General features: G+C 44.4%; 1 protein-coding gene across 1 annotated transcript in view; it reads right to left on the reverse strand.

Moving 5' to 3' along the window:
• Nucleotides 1-996: 996 nt before the first annotated feature.
• Nucleotides 997-26,073, reverse strand: part of LOC138775291 (uncharacterized) — a gene marked incomplete at its 3' end in the record, with an annotated part of 31,841 nt that continues 6,764 nt past the window's right edge. Inside the window, exons 3-9 of the mRNA XM_069955890.1 lie at nt 24,167-24,258; nt 13,805-13,862; nt 7,527-8,492; nt 3,423-3,512; nt 1,922-2,032; nt 1,258-1,309; nt 997-1,164 (exon numbers count right to left, since the gene is read on the reverse strand). Coding sequence (XP_069811991.1) covers nt 997-1,164; nt 1,258-1,309; nt 1,922-2,032; nt 3,423-3,512; nt 7,527-8,492; nt 13,805-13,862; nt 24,167-24,258 — 1,537 coding nt within the window. The remainder of the gene's footprint in view (nt 1,165-1,257; nt 1,310-1,921; nt 2,033-3,422; nt 3,513-7,526; nt 8,493-13,804; nt 13,863-24,166; nt 24,259-26,073) is intronic.

Consider the following 26,073-nt stretch of genomic DNA (forward strand, 5'->3'; position numbering starts at 1 on the left):
AGCACATGGGGGGCTATATACTACAGGGGGGAGCTCACAGGGGGGCTATACTAATGGGGGAGAGAGCACAGGGGGGCTATATACTACAGGGGTGAGCTCACAGGGGGGCTATACTACTGGGGAGAGAGCAACAGGGGGGGCTATATACTACAGGGGGGAACTCACAGGGGGGGCTATCTACTACAGGGGGGAACTCACAGGGGGGGCTATTACTAGTGGGGGAGAGTGCACAGGGGGCTATATACTACTGGAAGAGAGCGCACAAGGGGGCTATATAATACTAGGGCAGTCACCCCCTTTGTACCTAATTTCAAAGGACTGGTGAGAGAGAAAAAATGTCAGTTTTCCCACTAATAAGCAGCAATTCTGTATGTAAATAGTTGAACAACGTTTGTGAAAAGTAACAAAACACGTTCCCTACTGATGTTCAGCTCGAACCTTCACCTGACAATAGACCCCGGTAAGTGGACCCTCACTAAAAGTTGTTGAGTACCCCTGCTCTACGGAGAGGGGAGGGCCCGAGGGGGATGAGTGAGCACAGAGAGGAGAGAAGGCAGCCGTGCACAGCACATCACTCTAAAATCTTCTCTCACCAAGCTCCCAGATAAGCACTGACCTTTCTGACCTGTGAATCCAGTGGTTTATGTGGCCAGACAGTCTCCAAACTGTACAGCTGCTTCTCTGCTCTCCCTGATCACTCATCCCCCTCGGCCCCTCCCCCCTCCATAGGTTATAATGGACTTAGCAAACCTGTCTTCACTTTACTTCTCTGTAATTTAGACTTTGCCTGATAAAACAGGTTTGGCCTGGGAAACAGGTTTTTTGAGGACAGGAAAGTAATAAACCTATTACAGAGTTTCTGAAAATCTCTTGTACTATTCATTTCTGCAAATATTTGGAATGACAGGAATGAGTGTGGATCACTGCAAGGTTACATAAAGTACTAATGAGAAAAAGCCCAATTCTCCCATGTGACCCCCACTGTATTCTACCCACCAGAATGTCACTGGGAAACCCCTTTGCATAACTTTTTGGGGGGACTCTGCATATTTTGGAGGGCTGGAGATCCACCGCTTAGAACCTTCATCCTTCAATTCTCCTTTTATAAGTGATCTATCAAGTCTTCCCTCATCATCAGTGGAAACTTTACTAAAATCAGAATATCTGAAGAAAAAAAAAAAGTTTTATTGGATCAGTGGATAAATAAGTTAAAGAGGGCGACTGATAAAAGAATTCAGTAGAAATGATAGAACCTACCGTCCTGAGCTGCTCTTACTGCGTGTAAACCTTCTAGCCTTGTGACTGGCGTCTGTCAAAGAATAAGTGATAGGATTATATATACAGTGGTGTAAGATGGCGACACATAAAAGAGACCGTTCACTGTAACCGACACAAGAGTTATAGCAGCTAACGGGCACACGAGAACGGCCGGTGTCAGAGAAGATCATCCGGGACAGTACTCGCATTACCGGCCAGATGATCTTCATTTATCTTGATCTTCAATTCACTGTTGCACACAATGGAGAGTGCGGCCGGAGCTGCACTCTCCATTGTGTGAAACTGACATGTTCTGTGCGGCCGCAATTCATTGAATAGTGGCCGCAGAAAACTGACATCTAAGTGGAATCCTGGGCCCAAGGTATACTAAGTGTATACACTCCAGTTGGGATTATATTCATCCAAATAGAAAGTATGTTTTGTATAAATCATGGCTGTTGTTGCAATTGCAACAAACGGCGTGATTTATACAAAACATACATTGTGAGAACATGGCCTAAGTATACAGAAAAATATGTAAAATGGTTAGAGAACAAAGAAGAAGAATGTAATTTATTGATTGAGCCATGTTCACAAAATGCACAAATAACGTCCGCTGTTTCAGTGAAAACTGCATTAAAATTAATGCACAACGGCCACTCACCTCCTCGGCTGTTGCTCAGAGCTTTACGGATGTGATCCCGGACTCTTTCGGTTGTCACAGAGTCCAGATCACTGTCAACGGTCACAGCATCAAAACTCTTCACAGGAACACCTGGAGGGACGGAGAGGGACGAAATGCAGAGTTATTGGCTGGAATTAGGAACCCAATATGGAATCATCTCCTTCTTGTTCATACGAGAAGCTTTTTAGGCGGCTGTGAAAAGTCCCTTCCATCTGCTTGATGACATCATTGATAATACCCAGTAAGGCTATGTTCACACAACGTTAGTTCAGTATTAATCATGGCCATTAAATATTACACTGTACAGGGGTCACACACATACTGTATACCATCTATAACAAATTTACACTGTACAGGAGTCACACACATACTGTATACCATCTATACCACATTACATTGTACAGGGGTCACATATATACTGTATACCATCTATACCACATTACACTGTACAGGGGTCACACACATACTGTATACCATCTATACTACATTACATTGTACAGGAGTCACATATACAGTATACCATCTATAACACATTACATTGTACAGGAGTCACACATACTGTATACCCTCTATACCACATTACATTGTACAGGGGTCACATATACTGTATACCATCTATACCACATTACATTGTACAGGGGTCACATATATACTGTATACCATCTATACCACATTACATTGTACAGGGGTAACATATATACTGTATACCATCTATACCACATGACATTGTACAGGAGTCACATATACTGTATACCATCTATACCACATTACATTGTACAGGGGTCACACATACTGTATACCATCTATACCACATTACATTGTACAGGGGGTCACATACTGTATACAATCTATACCACATTACATTGTACAGGGGTCACATATATACTGTATACCATCTATACCACATTACATTGTACAGGGGTCACATATATACTGTATACCATTTATACCACATTACATTGTACAGGGGTCACATATATACTGTATACCATCTATACCACATTACATTGTACAGGGGTCACACATACTGTATACTATCTATACCACATTACATTGTACAGGAGTCACATATACTGTATACCATCTATAACACATTACATTGTACAGGGGTCACATATATACTGTATACCATCTATACCACATTACATTGTACAGGGGTCACATATATACTGTATACCATCTATACCACATTACATTGTACAGGAGTCACATATATACTGTATACCATCTATACCACATTACATTGTACAGGGGTCACATATACTGTATACCATCTATACCACATTACATTGTACAGGAGTCACATATATACTGTATACCATCTATACCACATTACATTGTACAGGAGTCACATATATACTGTATACCATCTATACCACATTACATTGTACAGGGGTCACACATACTTTATACCATCTATACCACATTACATTGTACAGGGGTCACACATACTGTATACCATCTATACCACATTACATACCAGCCACATGCTTGTATACTGAAGAAGTCGTGTTCTCTTCTGTCCATGAGGCGTCCACAGGTGTCAGATCTTCCATTAGATTATTCTTTCCTGTGAAAATATAATCACATAGAAATGTTATCCATAAATACAGCATCTGATCCTAAAGAAAAGGTTGAATATTGAACAAAATATATATTTTTTTAATTGCAAAATATATGAAAAAATATACTTGAATACCCCTTAAATAAGTTATTCCCATCAGCTAAATATTCAGTCCAGCACCGCTGTGTCTCACACTGAGGTTATACAATCCAAGACCTGGAAACGTGTGTGACCTCAGTGAGAGACAGCAGAGAGAAGTTAAACTATATTTACTGCTCCCCGAGGTCCCAATCATCCGACTGGCATCTCTCAGAGAAGAGTGTGGTGGTCGGGAACCTAGGCAATGAGCTGACAACTGTAGAGGGACACCAAAGGGACAAACCTACAAAGAAAGCAGTTTTGCTAATGCAATACAACATAAGTGTAGGTGATGGGAAGACCCCTTTCAGGCTGGATTCAGTTTTTGGTGCATTTTTCTAAGTACAAGTTCTTAAAAATTCCACCCCAAACCTCCAACCTAAGAGACTTAAAGATCCCTATACACATGAAGCAAAGCTATCCAAACCTTTCAGTGACAAAAGTTCTGAGTATTCCAGAGAGGAAAAATATGTTTTCAAATCTACTGGCGTCAGAAAGTTATATAGATTTGCTAGATACCGAATTACTTGTCAGCTGCTGTATGGCCTGCAGGAAGTGGTGTATTCTCTCCAGTCTGACACGGTGCTCTCTGCTGCCATCTCTGTCCATGTCAGGAACTGTCCAGAACAGCAAATCCCCATAGAAAACCTCTCCTGCTCTGGACAGTTCCTGACATGGACAGAGGTGGCAGCAGAGAGCACTGTGTCAGACTGGAGAGAATACACCACTTCCTGCAGAACATACAGCAGCTGATAAGTACTGGATACTTTTTTTTTTTTTTAAATAGAAGTCATTTAAACATATAACTAAAATATATAAAGTATAAATATAAAGTGTAACTTTCTGACACCAGTTGATTAAAAAACATTTTCTTTTTTTCGGATTTCCCCTTAAAGAATCACCATTTGTTACTGGCTGGCAAAGACAACTGAAAAGAGAATATTAATCCAAGATAACCTACCAGCAGCTAAAGAAGCTAGCTCACGTAGAACTCGCTCACGTACTTTTCTTATACACACACTCTTTATGTATATATGAGACTTGTATAGCTTATGTACAGAAAAAAGCCTGCAAGGTATTCCATGTATATTTGTGTATGTTATTGTTGCTGCAAAAATTAGGATAATCTGGATACAAGCAGCAACGTCCCTGGTATAACGCTCTGTATAACACTCTGTCCCTTGTATAACACCCTAACCCACAGGCACACGGCCCGGGGTACAAAACCCTCTTAACAAAAGAAACCCCCTCTATCTGTAAAATATAACTTTTAATGATATATTCTATAAAATCTAAATGATGGATCTAAGTTTAAAAATACACACATGCTCACTTCAGCTAGTACTAGCTAGACTACTGCTATTGCCTATATACTATGGAGATCCACTCCTTCCACCTATCTACAGTCTGCACAGTCTGCAGTGCCGAGTATAGTCTGACTAGTATATTATATTAATCAGCAAACAGCTGTAGAGCGACGGGTATATGCAATTTACAGCAATACTGCCTCCTCTCTACATGTTTCATTGCCTATAGCAACATCATCAGGAGAAATGAAGGCAACACTGGCCGCCTGTCCTGGCTTTCTTAAATACCTGTCCTGAATTAACTCTTCAACAATCCGCTCCCTAATAGGAGAAGATACCATTGGTCCCTGCCAATCACCTGTGGCTCCTACCTGTTAGTAAATTATCCACCTACCTCCCGACATCCTTAGGGACTCTACGTCATTAATCGGCGCCCGCATATGCCTGATGCTGCGCCACGACCATGTGACTTGGAATCACGTGACTGAATATGGACATAGTATTTCCCCATCACGTGCTCAGTATGTTCCCCATCACCTCCTCCGTATGTCCCAAACACCTGCTCCGTATGTCCCCATCACCTGCTCCGTATGTCCCCATCACCTCCCCCGTATGTCCCCATCACCTGCTCAGTATTTCCCAATCACCTGCTCAGTATGTTCCCCACCACCTGCTCACTATGCTCCCTATCACCTCCTCCATATGTCCCCATCACCTACTCCGTATGCTCCCAATCACCTCCTCCGTATGTCCCCATCTCCTGCTCAGTATGCTCTCCATCACCTCCTCCGTATGTCCCAATCACCTGCTCCGTGTGTCCCCATCACCTCCCCCGTATGTCCCCATCACCTCCCCCGTATGTCCCCATCACCTCCTCCGTATGTCCCCATCACCTCCCCCGTATGTCCCCATCACCTCCCCCGTATGTCCCCATCACCTCCCCCGTATGTCCCCATCACCTCCCTCGTATGTCCTCATCACCTCCTCCGTATGTCCTCATCACCTCCTCCGTATGTCCCCATCACCTGCTCAGTATGTCACCATCACCATTATCTGTCCACATCACCACCTCCGTATGTCCCCGTCACCTCCTCCGTATGTCCCCATCACCTGCTCCGTATGTCCCCATCACCTCCCCCGTATGTCCCCATCACCTGCTCAGTATTTCTCAATCACCTGCTCAGTATGTTCCCCATCACCTGCTCACTATGCTCCCTATCACCTCCTCCATATGTCCCCATCACCTACTCCGTATGCTCCCTATCACCTCCTCCGTATGTCCCAATCACCTCCTCCGTATGTCCCCATCACCTGCTCAGTATGCTCTCCATCACCTCCTCCGTATGTCCCAATCACCTGCTCCGTGTGTCCCCATCACCTCCCCCGTATGTCCCCATCACCTCCCCCGTATGTCCCCATCACCTCCTCCGTATGTCCCCATCACCTCCCCCGTATGTCCCCATCACCTCCCCCGTATGTCCCCATCACCTCCCCCGTATGTCCCCATCACCTCCTCCGTATGTCCCCATCACCTCCTCCGTATGTCCCCATCACCTCCTCCGTATGTCCCCATCACCTGCTCAGTATGTCCCCATCACCTCCTCCGTATGTCCCCATCACCTGCTCAGTATGTCACCATCACCTCCTCCATCTGTCCACATCACCACCTCTGTGTGTCCCCGTCACCTCCTCCGTATGTCCCAATCACCTGCTCTGTGTGTCCCCATCACCTGCTCAGTATGCTCTCCATCACCTCCCCCGTATGTCCCCATCACCTCCCCCGTATGTCCACATCACCTCCTCTGTATGTCCCAATCACCTGCTCCATATGTCCCCATCACCTCCCCCGTATGTCCCCATCACCTCCTCCGTATGTCCTCATCACCTCCCTCGTATGTCCTCATCACCTCCCTCGTATGTCCTCATCACCTCCCTCGTATGTCCCCATCACCTCCCCCGTATGTCCCCATCACCTCCCCCGTATGTCCCCATCACCTCCCCCGTATGTCCTCATCACCTCCCTCGTATGTCCTCATCACCTCCCTCGTATGTCCCCATCACTTTCTCCGTATGTCCCCATCACCTCCTCCGTATGTTCCCATCACCTCCTCTGTATGTCCCCATCACCTCCTCCGTATGTCCCCATCACTTCCTCCGTGTGTCCCCATCACCTCCTCCGTGTGTCCCCATCACCTCCTCCGTGTGTCCCCATCACCTCCTCCGTGTGTCCCCATCACCTCCTCCGTATGTTCCCATCACCTCCTCCGTGTGTCCCCATCACTTCCTCCGTATGTTCCCATCACCTCCTCCGTGTGTCCCCATCACCTCCTCCGTGTGTCCCCATCACCTCCTCCGTGTGTCCCCATCACCTCCTCCGTGTGTCCCCATCACCTCCTCCGTCTGTCCCCATCACCTCCTCCGTCTGTCCCCATCACCTCCTCCGTATGTCCCCATCACCTGCTCAGTATGTCCCCATTACCTGCTCAGAATCTGAATACCTGGATAATATTAGTGCTATCACCCATTCTATTCCCAGTATATTTCCCCCTACCTGTCCTCCCATACGATTCCTTACTAGATAGTGGAGCTCCTCCAGCACCGTCCTCCCTGCTCGGGTCACACACAGTATGGCGGCTCCTGGCCTCCTCTTCGGTGGGAATTAGATAAATGTTCTTGGCTCCTTCACATCTGCCTATCCAGCTTGCATCCATTGTGTCTGTGGGATCCCCCGTCCTCTCTGTATCAGTATTACTCATCATCATCTTCGTCTGATTTATCGTTTTACGTTCGCTTTGCTCGGTATCTGTAGAAAGCTTCTGCTCCTTATATGAATACTGCTCCACCTCCGTGTCCGCCTGATAATTGCTTGATGACGGTAGGGGTTCAGTCTTGCTCATGCTTTCTCTTACAGCGGAGTTCCCAGGAAGAAGCACTGGTTCGTGCTCTTCACCCCGTCTCAATGACAGGTGGCTTATGACAGAACTTCTCCCCAAACTCTGTAGGCTTGAAAGCGGAGACTGGTTAGCCTGGCTCAGCCTGGAGATCTGCCCGCCTAAGGACTCCGCACTATCCGTCCTCTCCAGGTATCTGCCTGAAGCTGGATCCTCCGTATTTTTGGTAAGAGCAGCTTGCAAGTCGTCTTCCAGCTCCTCTTTGAACTGCTGAAGGATGTCTTCTCTCCTTGCAGTGTTGAGATGGTCTCCGGGACTGTCCTCGGAGGATGGGAGGAGTAGTGATAGACTTTCAGGGTAATCCACCACAGCCTCCCCCCTTTTGTACTGTGCATTTTCATGAGCCTCTGAACTCCCTATCGGTTCCACCATTCTCTGCTTGAACTTTAACACAAAGTCCTCAGTGCAGACACTCTCGGCAGAGTTGGTGTCGCTCTGGTATTCTTCCCCCACTGTCTCTTCAGAGCCCAGCAGCTGTGAGAGCCTCCATTTGTATTCCTCTTTCTTACTGTCTGGATCCCTCGTGTGATCGCTAGGGTCAGAGGGATCATCATCCTTATAAGCACTGACTCCATGCAGCTGCTGCTTATCTGCACAAGAGATGGAGAGGGTATAAGAGAACAGAGTTATTAGAGTTGCTAGAGCTCCTCTGTCTACACCTCCAAGGGTCTCGGAGCTTCACTAAAAAGAGGCCCATGAAAATGCACACAATATAATGAAGGTGTTCCGCAGATTTCATGCATTAGTTGCACACTCTTATGCTCATTGTGTTCATGCATTAGTTGCACACTCTTATGCTCAGTAAGTTCATGCATTAGTTGCACACTCTTATGCTCATTGTGTTGATACATTAGTTGCACACTCTTATGCTCATTGTGTTGATACATTAGTTGCACACTTATGCTCATTGTGTTCGTGCATTAGTTGCACACTATTATGCTCATTGTGTTGATACATTAGTTGCACACTCTTATGCTCATTGTGTTGATACATTAGTTGCACACTCTTATGCTCATTGTGTTGATACATTAGTTGCACACTCTTATGCTCATTGTGTTCGTGCATTAGTTGCACACTATTATGCTCATTGTGTTGATACATTAGTTGCACACTCTTATGCTCATTGTGTTCATGCATTAGTTGCACACTCTTATGCTCATTGTGTTGATACATTAGTTGCACACTGTTATGCTCATTGTGTTGATAGATTAGTTGCACACTATTATGCTCATTGTGTTCGTGCATTAGTTGCACACTATTATGCTCATTGTGTTGATACATTAGTTGCACACTACTATGCTCATTGTGTTCGTGCATTAGTTGCACACTATTATGCTCATTGTGTTCGACTACATCAATAATTCAAAACTGCAATCACATCAAAATGCTGGTTTAAGTAACATGGAATAAAGCACAAAATGCAAAGCTGTTCTTACTGTAAGGGTCTTTTATAGACAATGTTACTGAGCAATATACAGGGGGTGGGATGTGATAAGGCTGTAATAGACGGCACTACATGCAGGGTGAGGGCTGCATCACTGTTACACGGAGCCATGTATCACTATTACACGTAGCCATGTGTCACTATTACACGTAGCCATGTGTCACTATTACACGTAGCCATGTGTCACTATTACACGTAGTCATGTATCACTATTACACGTAGTCATGTATCACTATTACACGGAGCCATGTATCACTATTACACGGAGCCATGTATCACTATTACACGTAGCCATGTGTCACTATTACACGTAGCCATGTGTCACTATTACACGGAGCCATGTATCACTATTACACGTAGCCATGTATCACTATTACACGTAGCCATGTATCACTATTACAAGTAGCCATGTGTCACTATTACACATAGCCATGTGTCACTATTACACGTAGTATCGCTATTACACGTAGTCATGTATCGCTATTACACGTAGTATCACTATTACACGTAGCCATGTATCACTATTACACGTAGCCATGTATCACTATTACACGTAGCCATGTGTCACCATTACACGTAGCCATGTATCACTATTACTCGGAGCCATGTGTCACTATTACACATAGCCATGTATCACTATTACACGTAGTCATGTATCACTATTACACGTAGCCATGTGTCACTATTACACGTAGCCATGTGTCACTATTACACGTAGCTATGTATCACTATTACACGGAGCCATGTATCACTATTACACGTAGCCATGTTTCACTATTACACGTAGCCATGTGTCACTATTACACGGAGCCATGTGTCACTATTATACGTAGCCATGTATCACTATTACACGTAGTATCACTATTACACGTAGCCATGTATCACTATTACACGTAGCCATGTATCACTATTACACGTAGCCATGTATCACTATTACACGTAGCCATGTATCACTATTACACGTAGCCATGTGTCACTATTACACGTAGCCATGTATCACTATTACACGTAGCCATGTGTCACTATTACACGTAGCCATGTGTCACTATTACACGTAGCCATGTATCACTATTACACGTAGCCATGTGTCACTATTACACGTAGCCATGTGCCACTATTACACGTAGCCATGTGTCACTATTACACGTAGCCATGTATCACTATTACCCGGAGCCATGTATCACTATTACACGTAGCCATGTATCACTATTACACGTAGCCATGTGTCACTATTACACGTAGCCATGTATCACTATTACACGTAGCCATGTGTCACTATTACACGTAGCCATGTGTCACTATTACACGGAGCCATGTGTCACTATTACATGTAGCCATGTATCACTATTACACGTAGCCATGTATCACTATTACACGTAGCCATGTGTCACTATTACACGTAGCCATGTGTCACTATTACACGGAGCCATGTGTCACTATTACACATAGCCATGTGTCACTATTACACGGAGCCATGTGTCACTATTACACGTAGCCATGTGTCACTATTACACGTAGCCATGTGTCACTATTACACGGAGCCATGTGTCACTATTACACGTAGCCATGTGTCACTATTACACGTAGCCATGTATCACTATTACACGTAGCCATGTGTTACTATTACACGTAGCCATGTGTCACTATTACACGTAGCCATGTGTCACTATTACACGTAGCCATATATCACTGTTACACGTAGCCATGTATCACTATTACACGTAGCCATGTATCACTATTACACGTAGCCATGTATCACTATTACACGGAGCCATGTATCACTATTACACGTAGCCATGTGTCACTATTACACGTAGCCATGTATCACTATTACACGTAGCCATGTATCACTATTACACGTAGCCATGTGTCACTATTACACGTAGCCATGTATCACTATTACACGTAGCCATGTGTCACTATTACACGTAGCCATGTATCACTATTACACGTAGTATCACTATTACACGTAGCCATGTGTCACTATTACACGTAGCCATGTGTCACTATTACACGTAGCCATGTATCACTATTACACGTAGCCATGTATCACTATTACACGTAGCCATGTATCACTATTACACGTAGCCATGTATCACTATTACACGGAGCCATGTATCACTATTACACGTAGCCATGTGTCACTATTACACGGAGCCATGTATCACTATTACACGTAGCCATGTATCACTATTACACGTAGCCATGTGTCACTATTACACGTAGCCATGTATCACTAATACACGTAGCCATGTATCACTATTACACGGAGCCATGTATCACTATTACACGGAGCCATGTGTCACTATTACACGTAGCCATGTGTCACTATTACACGTAGCCATGTGTCACTATTACACGTAGCCATGTGTCACTATTACACGGAGCCATGTATCACTATTACACGTAGCCATGTGTCACTATTACACGTAGCCATGTATCACTATTACACGTAGCCATGTGTCACTATTACACGTAGCCATGTATCCCTATTACACGTAGCCATGTGTCACTATTACACGTAGCCATGTATCACTATTACACGGAGCCATGTGTCACTATTACAGGTAGCCATGTGTCACTATTACACGTAGCCATGTGTCACTATTACACGTAGCCATGTATCACTATTACACGGAGCCATGTGTCACTATTACAGGTAGCCATGTATCACTATTACACGTAGCCATGTGTCACTATTACACGTAGCCATGTATCACTATTACAGGTAGCCATGTATCACTATTGTGTTCTTACTGGGTAGACAGTGTTGCCTTTGAATGCAATCCTTTCTTTTCCTTCCCTTTGTCATCATCATCAGCAGCAGTTCACTGCTTAGACCATTGCTGCTTTTGTGATGTAACTCCTTCCTTGCTATAATTCTGCTGCCATCTCTTTGCTTAATGTTTTTTACCATAAAAAAAAAGCAATGTGATTTCCCGATTTTTTTTTTTTCCAGTTCTTTTTTCTGGAAAAACACCAGCAGGGAATTTAATGTTCCTTTCACGATTGCACAATAATTTTTTAGGAGAAAAACTGTAAAGAAAAACAGAGTGTGAAGAAAAAGCCTGCGCAATATCACCAATCGGTGGTGGTGCAGGAAATGGTAACAACCCTCAGGTGTGGAGCCGCGCTAAGGCCTTATTCACACGTTCTGTAATAGTGTCCACAACTGCGGATACACAACTACGTACTTTAGTTATTGATTTCAATAGGGATATTCTTACAACCAGTATATTACTAATACGCAATTTGATGCGTAAAAAAAAAAAAAGAACCTATCCTAGTGCGGACCCATATCTTTTTTGCGGATTGTCCAACAAAAGTCAACAGTATCTGCTATTTTTTAAGGATTGTGACCTATTGGCATCCGTATTGTCCGCAAAAAAAGCGAATATGCAATGGACAAACTTGTTACATCTTTTTTGACCTGTTTAACTCTATTAAACTAGTACAATAGAGATTTAACAGATCCGCAAAAGATATGGATTGCGAATGCACTATATGGATATACTACAGATGCACAATCTGTATTTTAATCTCAAACGTTGACAGCAGAAAGAATATACGGGCCAAAAACCCACTGAGCGTGTCCATAAGTGCAAGGACAGCGGCGCAGACGGCATGATTTACAGTGTTACAAACTGACACTAGATGGCAGACAAGAGACGACTGACTGACAGGACGCCATGGGATCTTGTATTAGGTGTAACCGGTTGCTTTTGATAATAGTCTGAGAAGGCTATAACCACACAGAATTATAGAAAAAATAAGAGATTTATTACAGAAAACAATACTTAGCTGCAGTTACAGATGGTACAGATGCATAGATGTTCCTTCCACAATGAAATGGGGAGCCCCATTGTATATTATGGACTAATATACACCCATTTTGCTCGATGACAGGGTGCTGGGCACCTTCCATCCATGGTCCCAGCTGAGGCTGACTAGAAGCTACATACCCCCGACCTTTATAGTAAGTTTGGGTGGGGGGTGATGTGCTTCCAGAAATGTCTATGTAGACCAATGATGACCATGAATGGAAGTTTCCCAGGCTTTGTACATGTTTATCAAGCAAAATGTGGTTGTACAATTTCAGCTACATGCATTTGGGCAATAACAACAACTGTGTCCTCCAATGTTGACACTACTGGGGAGGTTTATGGCCGAACAGTTGACATAACAATACATCTACCTATTCCCATGCACATAGCTAAATACAAACCAATCCCACTTACACAGCCAGCTAAGATAGATAGATAGATAGATAGATAGATAGATAGATAGATAGATAGATAGATAGATACAAATAAGACATGAAAACACTACATTCCTTCCTATCACATGAATAAGACACTTTAACTATCTGAAATGAACCCATCTGGTTACATTAGGTTACATTATATAATGGTAACTCCCATCATGTCCGGACAGCCAAAGCTTTAGCTGAAATCTTACCTATTGTATCTCTTGTCGTGTCAGGATTTCGCAGAGAAGTCTTGAAACTGGGCTGTGACTGAAAAACAGACAGACGGGAAAGAATGAGGGTGACTAGAAATTCACAATACAAGGAAAATCCCGAACATGTGGGGATATGTTATGCTGGGGCCGGGCAGCTGTACACTGACTATGTATATCCAGCAGACTATGGACGATCAGCAGACAATGTATATCCAGCTGACTATGTATATCCAGCAGACTATGTATATCCAGCAGACTATGGACACTCAGCAGACTATATATATCCAGCAGACTATGTATATCCAGCAGACTATGCATATCCAGCAGACTATGGACGCTCAGCAGACTATGTATATCCAGCTGACTATGGACGCTCAGCAGACTATATATATCCAGCAGACTATTTATATCCAGCAGACTATGTATATCCAGCAGACTATGTATATCCAGCAGACTATGTATATCCAGCAGACTATGTATATCCAGCTGACTAGGGACGCTCAGCAGACTATGTATATCCAGCAGACTAAGTATATCCAGCAGACTAGGGACGCTCAACAGACTATGTATATCTAGCACACTATGTATATCCAGCTGACTATGGACGCTCAGCAGACTATGGACGCTCAGCAGACTATATATATCCAGCAGACTATATATATCCAGCAGACTATATATATCCAGCTGACTATGTATATCCAGCAGACTATGTATATCCAGCAGACTATATATATCCAGCTGACTATGTATATCCAGCAGACTATGTATATTCAGCAGACTATGTATATCCAGCAGACTATGTATATCCAGCAGACTATATATATCCAGCTGACTATATATATCCAGCAGACTATGGACGCTCAGCAGACTATATATATCCAGCAGACTATGTATATCCAGATGACTATGGACGCTCAGCAGACTATGGACGCTCAGCAGACTATATATATATCCAGCAGACTATATATATCCAGCTGACTATGTATATCCAGCAGACTATGTATATCCAGCAGACTATGTATATCCAGCAGACTATATATATCCAGCTGACTATGTATATCCAGCAGACTATGTATATCCAGCAGACTATGTATATCCAGCAGACTATGTATATCCAGCAGACTATATATATCCAGCTGACTATGTATATCCAGCAGACTATGTATATCCAGCAGACTATATATATCCAGCTGACTATGTATATCCAGCAGACTATGTATATCCAGCAGACTATGTATATCCAGCAGACTATGTATATCCAGCAGACTATATATATCCAGCTGACTATGTATATCCAGCAGACTATGTATATCCAGCAGACTATGTATATCCAGCAGACTATGTATATCCAGCAGACTATATATATATCCAGCTGACTATGTATATCCAGCAGACTATGTATATCCAGCAGACTATATATATCCAGCTGACTATGTATATCCAGCAGACTATGTATATCCAGCAGACTATGTATATCCAGCAGACTATGTATATCCAGCAGACTATATATATCCAGCTGACTATGTATATCCAGCAGACTATGTATATCCAGAAGACTATGTATATCCAGCAGACTATATATATCCAGCTGACTATATATATCCAGCAGACTATATATATCCAGCAGACTATGGACGCTCAGCAGACTATATATATCCAGCAGACTATGTATATCCAGCTGACTATGGACGCTCAGCAGACTACGGACGCTCAGCAGACTATATATGTCCAGCTGACTATATATATCCAGCAGACTAGGGACGCTCAACAGACTATGTATATCTAGCACACTATGTATATCCAGCAGACTATGGACGCTCAGCAGACTATATATATCCAGCAGACTATGGACGATCAGCAGACTATGTATATCTAGCAGACTATGTATATCCAGCTGACTATGGACGCTCAGCAGACTATGTATATCCAGCAGACTATGCATATCCAGCAGACTATGCATATCCAGCAGACTATGGACGCTCAGCAGACTATATATATCCAGCAGACTATATATATCCAGCAGACTATGTATATCCAGCAGACTATGCATATCCAGCAGACTATGGACGCTCAGCAGACTATATATATCCAGCAGACTATGGACGATCAGCAGACTATGTATATCTAGCAGACTATGTATATCCAGCTGACTATGGACGCTCAGCAGACTATGTATATCCAGCAGACTATGCATATCCAGCAGACTATGCATATCCAGCAGACTATGGACGCTCAGCAGACTATATATATCCAGCAGACTATGGACGCTCAGCAGACTATGTATATCCAGCAGACTATGTATATCCAGCAGACTAGGGACGCTCAACAGACTATGTATATCTAGCACACTATGTATATCCAGCTGACTATGGACGCTCAGCAGACTATGGACGCTCAGCAGACTATATATATCCAGCAGACTATATATATCCAGCAGACTATGGACGCTCAGCAGACTATATATATCCAGCTGACTATGTATATCCAGCAGACTATGTATATCCAGCAGACTATGTATATCCAGCAGACTATATATATCCAGCTGACTATGTATATCCAGCAGACTATGTATATCCAGCAGACTATATATATCCAGCAGACTATGGACGCTCAGCAGACTATGGACGCTCAGCAGACTATATATATCCAGCTGACTATATATATCCAGCAGACTAGGGACGCTCAACAGACTATGTATATCTAGCACACTATGTATATCCAGCTGCCTATGGACGCTCAGCAGACAATGTATATCCAGCAGACTATGTATATCCAGCAGACTATGGACGCTCAGCAGACTATATATATCCAGCAGACTATATATATCCAGCTGACTATGGACGCTCAGCAGACTATATATATCCAGCTGACTATGTATATCCAGCACACTATATATATCCAGCACACTATATATATCCAGCAGACTATATATATCCAGCTGACTATGGACGCTCAGCAGACTATATATATCCAGCAGACTATGTATATCCAGCACACTATATATATATCCAGCAGACTATGTATATCCAGCTGACTATGGACGCTCAGTAGACTATGGACGCTCAGCAGACTATATATATCCAGCAGACTATGTATATCCAGCAGACTATGTATGTCCAGCTGACTATGGACGCTCAGCAGACTATATATATCCAGCAGACTATGTATATCCAGCTGACTATGGACGCTCAGCAGACTATGTATATCCAGCAAACTATGTATATCCAGCTGACTAGGGACTCTCAGCAGACTATGGACGCTCAGCAGACTATATATATCCAGCAGACTATGTATATCCAGCTGACTATGGACGCTCAGCAGACTATGGACGCTCAGCAGACTATATATATCCAGCTGACTATATATATCCAGCAGACTAGGGAAGCTCAACAGACTATGTATATCTAGCACACTATGTATATCCAGCAGACTAGGGACGCTCAGCAGACTATGTATATCCAGCAGACTAGGGACGCTCAGCAGGCTATGTATATCCAGCAGACTATGTATATCCAGCTGACTATGTATATTCAGCGGACTATAGACGCTCAGCAGAATATATTTATCCAGCAGACTATGTATATCCAGATGACTATGGACGCTCAGCAGACTATGTATATCCAGCAAACTATGTATATCCAGATGACTATGGACGCTCAGCAGGCTATGTATATCCAGCAGACTATGCATATCCAGCTGACTATGTATATCCAGCTGACTATATATATTCAGCTGACTATGGACGCTCAGCAGACTATATATATCCAGCAGACTATGTATATCCAGCAGACTATGTATATCCAGCAGACTATGCATATCCAGCAGACTATGTATATCCAGCTGACTATGGACGCTCAACAGACTATGTATATCTAGCACACTATGTATATCCAGCTGACTATGGACGCTCAGCAGACTATGGACGCTCAGCAGACTATATATATCCAGCAGACTATATATATCCAGCAGACTATATATATCCAGCTGACTATGTATATTCAGCTGACTATGTATATCCAGCAGACTATGTATATCCAGCAGACTATGTATATCCAGCAGACTATATATATCCAATAGACTATGGACGCTCAGCAGACTATATATATCCAGCAGACTATATATATCCAGCAGACTATATATATCCAGCTGACTATGTATATTCAGCTGACTATGTATATCCAGCAGACTATGTATATCCAGCAGACTATGTATATCCAGCAGACTATGTATATCCAGCAGACTATGTATATCCAGCTGACTATGTATATCCAGCTGACTATATATATCCAGCAGACTATGGACGCTCAGCAGACTATGGACGCTCAGCAGACTATATATATCCAGCTGACTATATATATCCAGCAGACTAGGGACGCTCAACAGACTATGTATATATATCCAGCACACTATGTATATCCAGCAGACTATGGACGCTCAGCAGACTATATATATCCAGCAGACTATGTATATCTAGCTGACTATGGACGCTCAGCAGACAATGTATATCCAGCAGACTATGTATATCCAGCAGACTATGGACGCTCAGCAGACTATATATATCCAGCAGACTATATATATCCAGCTGACTATGGACGCTCAGCAGACTATATATATCCAGCTGACTATGTATATCCAGCACAATATATATATCCACCACACTATATATATCCAGCAGACTATATATATCCAGCTGACTATGGACGCTCAGCAGACTATATATATATCCAGCAGACTATGTATATCCAGCACACTATATATATCCAGCAGACTATGTATATCCAGCTGACTATGGACGCTCAGCAGACTATATATATCCAGCAGACTATGTATATCCAGCTGACTATGGACGCTCAGCAGACTCTGTATATCCAGCAAACTATGTATATCCAGCTGACTAGGGACTCTCAGCAGACTATGGACGCTCAGCAGACTATATATATCCAGCAGACTATGTATATCCAGCTGACTATGGACGCTCAGCAGACTATATATATCCAGCTGACTATGTATATCCAGCTGACTATGGACGCTCAGCAGACTATGTATATCCAGCAGATTAGGGACGCTCAGCAGGCTATGTATATCCAGCAGACTATGTATATCCAGCTGACTATGTATATTCAGCGGACTATGGACGCTCAGCAGACTATATATATCCAGCAGACTATGTATATCCAGATGACTATGGACGCTCAGCAGACTATGTATATCCAGCAGACTATGTATATCCAGCAGACTATGTATATCCAGCAGACTATGGACGCTCAGCAGACTATATATATCCAGCAGACTATGTATATCCAGATGACTATGGACGCTCAGCAGGCTATGTATATCCAGCAGACTATGTATATCCAGATGACTATGGACGCTCAGCAGGCTATGTATATCCAGCTGACTATGGACGCTCAGCAGACTATATATATCCAGCAGACTATGTATATCCAGATGACTATGGACGCTCAGCAGGCTATGTATATCCAGCAGACTATGCATATCCAGCTGACTATGTATATCCAGCTGACTATGTATATTCAGCTGACTATGGACGCTCAGCAGACTATATATATCCAGCAGACTATATATATCCAGCAGACTAGGGACTCTCAGCAGACAATGTATTTTCAGCAGACTATGGACGCTCAGCAGACTATGGACGCTCAGCAGACTATGGACGCTCAGCAGACTATGTATATCCAATAGACTATGGACGCTCAGCAGACTATGTATATCCAGCAGACTATATATATCCAGCAGACTATATATATCCAGCTGACTATGGACGCTCAGCAGACTATGCATATCCAGCAAACTATGTATATTTAGCTGACTATGGACGCTCAGCAGACTATATATATCCAGCAGACTATGTATATCCAGCAGACTAGGGATTCTTATTTTGAAATAACGGTAATTGTGAATTGTTTGCAAAATACTGACTAAATACTGAACAGAAATACTGTGTGTGAACATAGCCTAAGGGGGCTCTTACACAGTGCTGTATTGCTGTCGTTTAGAATAGAGAGTAGAAAGGTAATAGCCCACAAGCTGTCGGCTGCTCCGCTGGGGCTCATGTATGTACGTAGTAGTATCTATCCTTTATCTTCTATAATTCATTATGATCCCAACTATACTGTGTAAACGCTCCCTTAAAGGGAATCTGTCACTCGGTTTATTCCGCCATAAATGAGGGCAGCATAAACTAGTGACAGAAATGCTGCACAGATTGGTATATTACTGACATCATTCTGTTCAGCTGTTCTCCTAATATGCAGGAGAATAGGATTGTTGCCGCACCCCTCCCCCCGCCCTCCAGCTGCTGATTGACAGCTGACTGCCTATACACAGCATGGATAGATAACTGCCAATCAGCAGCTGGTAGGCGGAGTTTCCTGCTTCTCATGAATATCCAGGACTACTGAGCTCATGCACATAATGGAGAGGATTATTTATTGTACATGTTATTCAGGAGGAGATCTCTGGATCAGCTGCACAGAACAATGTAAGTGATAAATCAATCTGCTCAGCTTCTCTGTCACTAGTTTATGTTACCCTGAGATAATACGCCATAATCCTACTGACAGAGTCTCTCTAAAGAGAGATCATAGGTGGCAGATTAATTGCAGACATTTCTGTGACTGAAAATTAGTTTCATTTATCTGAATAAGGATATTTCAGTTTCCTCAACAAATCTGCCTGTGAATTCACCATGATGTGAAAAAGCGGTGTGGTGTGAATGTTAAAGTAATGTCAATCAACAATAACCGAAAGAATAAGTATAGCTGTTATATGGCTGCCTTCAGGAGACTGGACCTGGATACAGTAAGTATAGCTGTTATATAGCTGCCTTCAGGAGACTGGACCTGGATACAGTAAGTATAGCTGGTATATAGCAGCCTTCAGGAGACTGGACCTGGATACAGTAAGTATAGCTGTTATATAGCTGCCTTCAGGAGACTGGACCTGGATACAGTAAGTATAGCTGTTATATAGCTGCCTTCAGGAGACTGGACCTGGATACAGTAAGTATAGCTGTTATATAGCAGCCTTCAGGAGACTGGACCTGGATACAGTAAGTATAGCTGGTATATAGCAGCCTTCAGGAGACTGGACCTGGATACAGTAAGTATAGCTGTTATATAGCTGCCTTCAGGAGACTGGACCTGGATACAGTAAGTATAGCTGGTATATAGCAGCCTTCTGGAGACTGGACCTGGATACAGTAAGTATAGCTGTTATATAGCTGCCTTCAGGAGACTGGGCCTGGATACAGTAAGTATAGCTGTTATATAGCTGCCTTCAGGAGGCTGGACCTGGATACAGTAAGTATAGCTGTTATATAGCTGCCTTCAGGAGACTGGACCTGGATACAGTAAGTATAGCTGTTATATAGCTGCCTTCAGGAGGCTGGACCTGGATACGGTAAGTATAGCTGTTATATGGCAGCCTTCAGGAGACTGGACCTGGATACAGGAAGTATAGCTGTTATATAGCTGCCTTCAGGAGACTGGACCTGGATACAGTAAGTATAGCTGGTATATAGCAGCCTTCTGGAGACTGGACCTGGATACAGTAAGTATAGCTGTTATATAGCTGCCTTCAGGAGACTGGACCTGGATACAGTAAGTATAGCTGTTATATAGCTGCCTTCAGGAGACTGGACCTGGATACAGTAAGTATAGCTGTTATATAGCAGCCTTCAGGAGACTGGACCTGGATACAGTAAGTATAGCTGTTATATAGCTGCCTTCAGGAGGCTGGACCTGGATACAGTAAGTATAGCTGTTATATAGCTGCCTTCAGGAGACTGGACCTGGATACAGTAAGTATAGCTGTTATATGGCAGCCTTCAGGAGACTGGACCTGGATGCAGTAAGTATAGCTGTTATATAGCAGCCTTCAGGAGACTGGACCTGGATACAGTAAGTACAGCTGTTATATAGCTGCCTTCAGGAGACTGGACCTGGATACAGTAAGTATAGCTGTTATATAGCTGCCTTCAGGAGACTGGACCTGGATACAGTAAGTATAGCTGTTATACAGCAGCCTTCAGGAGACTGGACCTGGATACAGTAAGTATAGCTGTTATATAGCTGCCTTCAGGAGACTGGACCTGGATACAGTAAGTATAGCTGTTATATAGCAGCCTTCAGGAGACAGGACCTGGATACAGTAAGTATAGCTGTTATATAGCTGCCTTCAGGAGACTGGACCTGGATACAGTAAGTATAGCTGTTATATAGCTGCCTTCAGGAGACTGGACCTGGATACAGTAAGTGTAGCTGGTATATAGCAGCCTTCAGGAGACTGGACCTGGATACAGTAAGTATAGCTGTTATATAGCAGCCTTCAGGAGACTGGACCTGGATACAGTAAGTACAGCTGTTATATAGCTGCCTTCAGGAGACTGGACCTGGATACAGTAAGTATAGCTGTTATATAGCTGCCTTCAGGAGACTGGACCTGGATACAGTAAGTATAGCTGTTATACAGCAGCCTTCAGGAGACTGGACCTGGATACAGTAAGTATAGCTGTTATATAGCTGCCTTCAGGAGACCGGACATGGATACAGTAAGTACAGCTGTTATATAGCAGCCTTCAGGAGACCGGACCTGGATACAGTAAGTATAGCTGTAATCTAGCAGCCTTCAGGAGACTGGACCTGGATACAGTAAGTATAGCTGTTATATCTCTGCCTTCAGGAGACTGGACCTGGATACAGTAAGTATAGCTGTTATATCGCTGCCTTCAGGAGACTGGACCTGGATACAGTAAGTATAGCTGTTATATAGCAGCCTTCAGGAGACTGAACCTGGATACAGTAAGTATAGCTGTTATATAGCTGCCTTCAGGAGACTGGACCTGGTTACAGTAAGTATAGATGTTATATAGCAGCCTTCAGGAAACTGGACCTGGTTACAGTAAGTATAGCTGTTATATAGCTGCCTTCAGGAGACTGGACCTGGATACAGTAAGTATAGCTGTTATATAGCTGCCTTCAGGAGACTGGACCCGGTTACAGTAAGTATAGCTGTTATATAGCAGCCTTCAGGAGACTGGACCTGGATACAGTAAGTATAGCTGTTATATAGCAGCCTTCAGGAGACTGGACCTGGATACAGTAAGTATAGCTGTTATATAGCTGCCTTCAGGAGACTGGACCTGGATACAGTAAGTATAGCTATTATATAGCTGCCATTAGGAGACTGGACCTGGACACAGTAAGTATAGCTGTTATATAGCAGCCTTCAGGAGACTGGACCTGGATACAGTAAGTATAGCTGGTATATAGCTGCCTTCAGGAGACTGGACCTGGATACAGTAAATATAGCTGTTATATAGCTGCCTTCAGGAGACTGGACCTGGATACAGTAAGTATAGCTGTTATATAGCCGCCTTCAGTAGACCGGACCTGGATACAGTAAGTATAGATGTTATATAGCAGCCTTCAGGAAACCGGACCTGGTTACAGTAAGTATAGATGTTATATAGCAGCCTTCAGGAAACCGGACATGGTTACAGTAAGTATAGAGGTTATATAGCAGCCTTCAGGAAACCGGACCTGGATACAGTAAGTATAGATGTTATATAGCAGCCTTCAGGAAACCGGACCTGGTTACAGTAAGTATAGCTTTGTTATAAAGCATGAGAATGAAAAAAATAATAATGAATGTAAATTGCAGTCCTGCTTTATATCACAACAAACAACTAAAGTGCCTAAAAAGACCAAGGGGGTCCTGGGTATATTTAAACAAATATCACACTGGCGCAAAGGGCCATTAGCCCAGAGGGCCCCGGATCACCCCTTGAAAACTATATATAAAACTTAGCTTTTAATAAGTAATAATGTACTATAAAATCATTAGACACCGTGAAAAAGTTAAAATCACTCTCCCACAGTTCTCTAATCAATATACTTTAGTCCACCAACCGCTGGTACTCAGATCTTCCCAAATAGCTGCAGACTACTGGGATATAGGAACTGTGGAAGTAGCAGATAAAAACCTAACACACCGCCACCACAACTAGTTTCACCCCTAGACGAGGCGTCTTCAGGTGTGCCCTACACCTGAAGATGCCCCGTGTGGGAGAGTGATTTTAACTTTTTCACGGTGTCTAATGATTTTATAGTACATTATTACTTATTAAAAGCTAAGTTTTATATATAGTTTTCAAGGGGTGATCCGGGGCCCTCTGGGTTAATGGCCCTTTGCGCCAGTCTGATATCTGCTTTATATCACATTTCCTGCCAATTTAGATTTTGGAAGATATAACGACAGGGACACTTTAATATTATAAAATGGTAATTTTGAGTGTGCACATAGCCCCATGATGTTTAGGTGTCTGAGTTTTCTTACCTGAAGTTGGTCAAGTTGTTCATCCAATGTGTCCAGTAGGAAATCACAGTGATCCTTATGTCTTTCATCTGATAGAAGCTGCATCTGTAGACCTGTCAGGCAGAGCACATCAATGTACAAAGTGTCACCTCTATATACTGCACAGTATTTCTATATAAATAAATATTAGTATTGGGCCTCATGACCCAAAAAGATAAAACATTCATCCTCAGCAGTTTCTCTCAGGCCGGTCTGATACATGAACCCCACTGGGGCAGATTGGTCGGTCGTGTCACACAGAGCAGGCGGTGCGGGGCCCCCCAATTTATGTCAGTGTGATACATAGAGCACATCGACCTTACACCCCCTACTGATTGGCCGACCCTGTATCACATTTGGTGCAGGGTAAACCAATCATATGGTTTTACTTCAAATCTAGCGAAGACATATCCCTTTCACAGCTGGATCCGGGGCCCCAGCCCTATACTGAGGAGACGTCCATCCTCTGTGCACAGCGGGATCCGGGCCCCCAGCCCTGTACTGAGGAGATATCCATCCTCTGTGCACAGCGGGATCCGGGCCCCCAGCCCTGCACTGAGGAGACGTCCATCCTCTCTGCAGTGCGGGATCCGGGCCCTCAGCCCTGTGCTGAGGAGACGTCCATCCTCTGTGCACAGCTGGATCCGGGCCCCCAGCCCTGTACTGAGGAGACGACCATCCTCTGTGCACAGCGGGATCCGGGCCCCTAGCCCTGTACTGAGGAGATGTCCATCCTCTGTGCACAGCGGGATCCGGGCCCCCAGCCCTGTACTGAGGAGACGTCCATCCTCTGTGCACAGCTGGATCCGGGCCCCCAGCCCTGTACTGAGGAGACGTCCATCCTCTGTGCACAGCTGGATCTGGGCCCCCAGCCCTGTACTGAGGAGACGTCCATCCTCTGTGCACAGCTGGATCTGGGCCCCCAGCCCTGTACTGAGGAGACGTCCATCCTCTGTGCACAGCAGGATCCGGGCCCCCAGCCCTGTACTGAGGAGACGTCCATCCTCTGTGCACAGCTGGATCTGGGCCCCCAGCCCTGTACTGAGGAGACGTCCATCCTCTGTGCACAGCAGGATCCGGGCACCCGGCCCTGTACTGAGGAGATATCCATCCTCTGTGCACAGCGGGATCCGGGCCCCCAGCCCTGCACTGAGGAGCCGTCCATCCTCTCTGCAGTGCGGGATCCGGGCCCCCAGCCCTGTACTGAGGAGATCACTATCCTCTGTGAACAGCGGGATTCGGGCCCCAGCCCTGTACTGAGGAGACGCCCATCCTCTGTGCACAGCGGGATCCGGGCCCCCAGCCCTGTACTGAGGAGACGTCCATCCTCTGTGCACAGCGGGATCCGGGCCCCCAGCCCTGTACTGAGGAGACGTCCATCCTCTGTGCACAGCAGGATCCGGGCCCCCAGCCCTGTACTGAGGAGACGTCCATCCTATGTGCACAGCAGGATCCGGGCCCCCAGCCCTGTACTGAGGAGACGTCCATCCTCTGCGCACAGAGGGATCCGGGCCCCCAGCCCTGTACTGAGGAGATCACTATCCTCTGAACAGCGGGATCCGGGCCCCAGCCCTGTACTGAGGAGACCACTATCCTCTGCGCACAGCGGGATCCGGGCCCCTAGCCCTGTACTGAGGAGACGTCCATCCATGTGCACAGCGGGATCCGGGCCCCCAGCCCTGTACTGAGGAGACGTCCATCCTCTGTGCACAGCGGGATCTGGACCCCCAGCCCTGTACTGAAGAGACGTCCATCCTCTGCGCACAGCGGGATCCGGGCCCCCAGCCCTGTACTGAGGAGACGTCCATCCTCTGCGCACAGCGGGATCCGGGCCCCTAGCCCTGTACTGAGGAGACGTCCATCCTCTGTGCACAGCGGGATCTGGACCC

The sequence above is a fragment of the Dendropsophus ebraccatus genome, unplaced genomic scaffold (genome assembly GCF_027789765.1).
Source record: "Dendropsophus ebraccatus isolate aDenEbr1 unplaced genomic scaffold, aDenEbr1.pat pat_scaffold_1481_ctg1, whole genome shotgun sequence".
In the NCBI taxonomy this organism is placed as follows: Eukaryota; Metazoa; Chordata; class Amphibia; order Anura; family Hylidae; genus Dendropsophus; species Dendropsophus ebraccatus.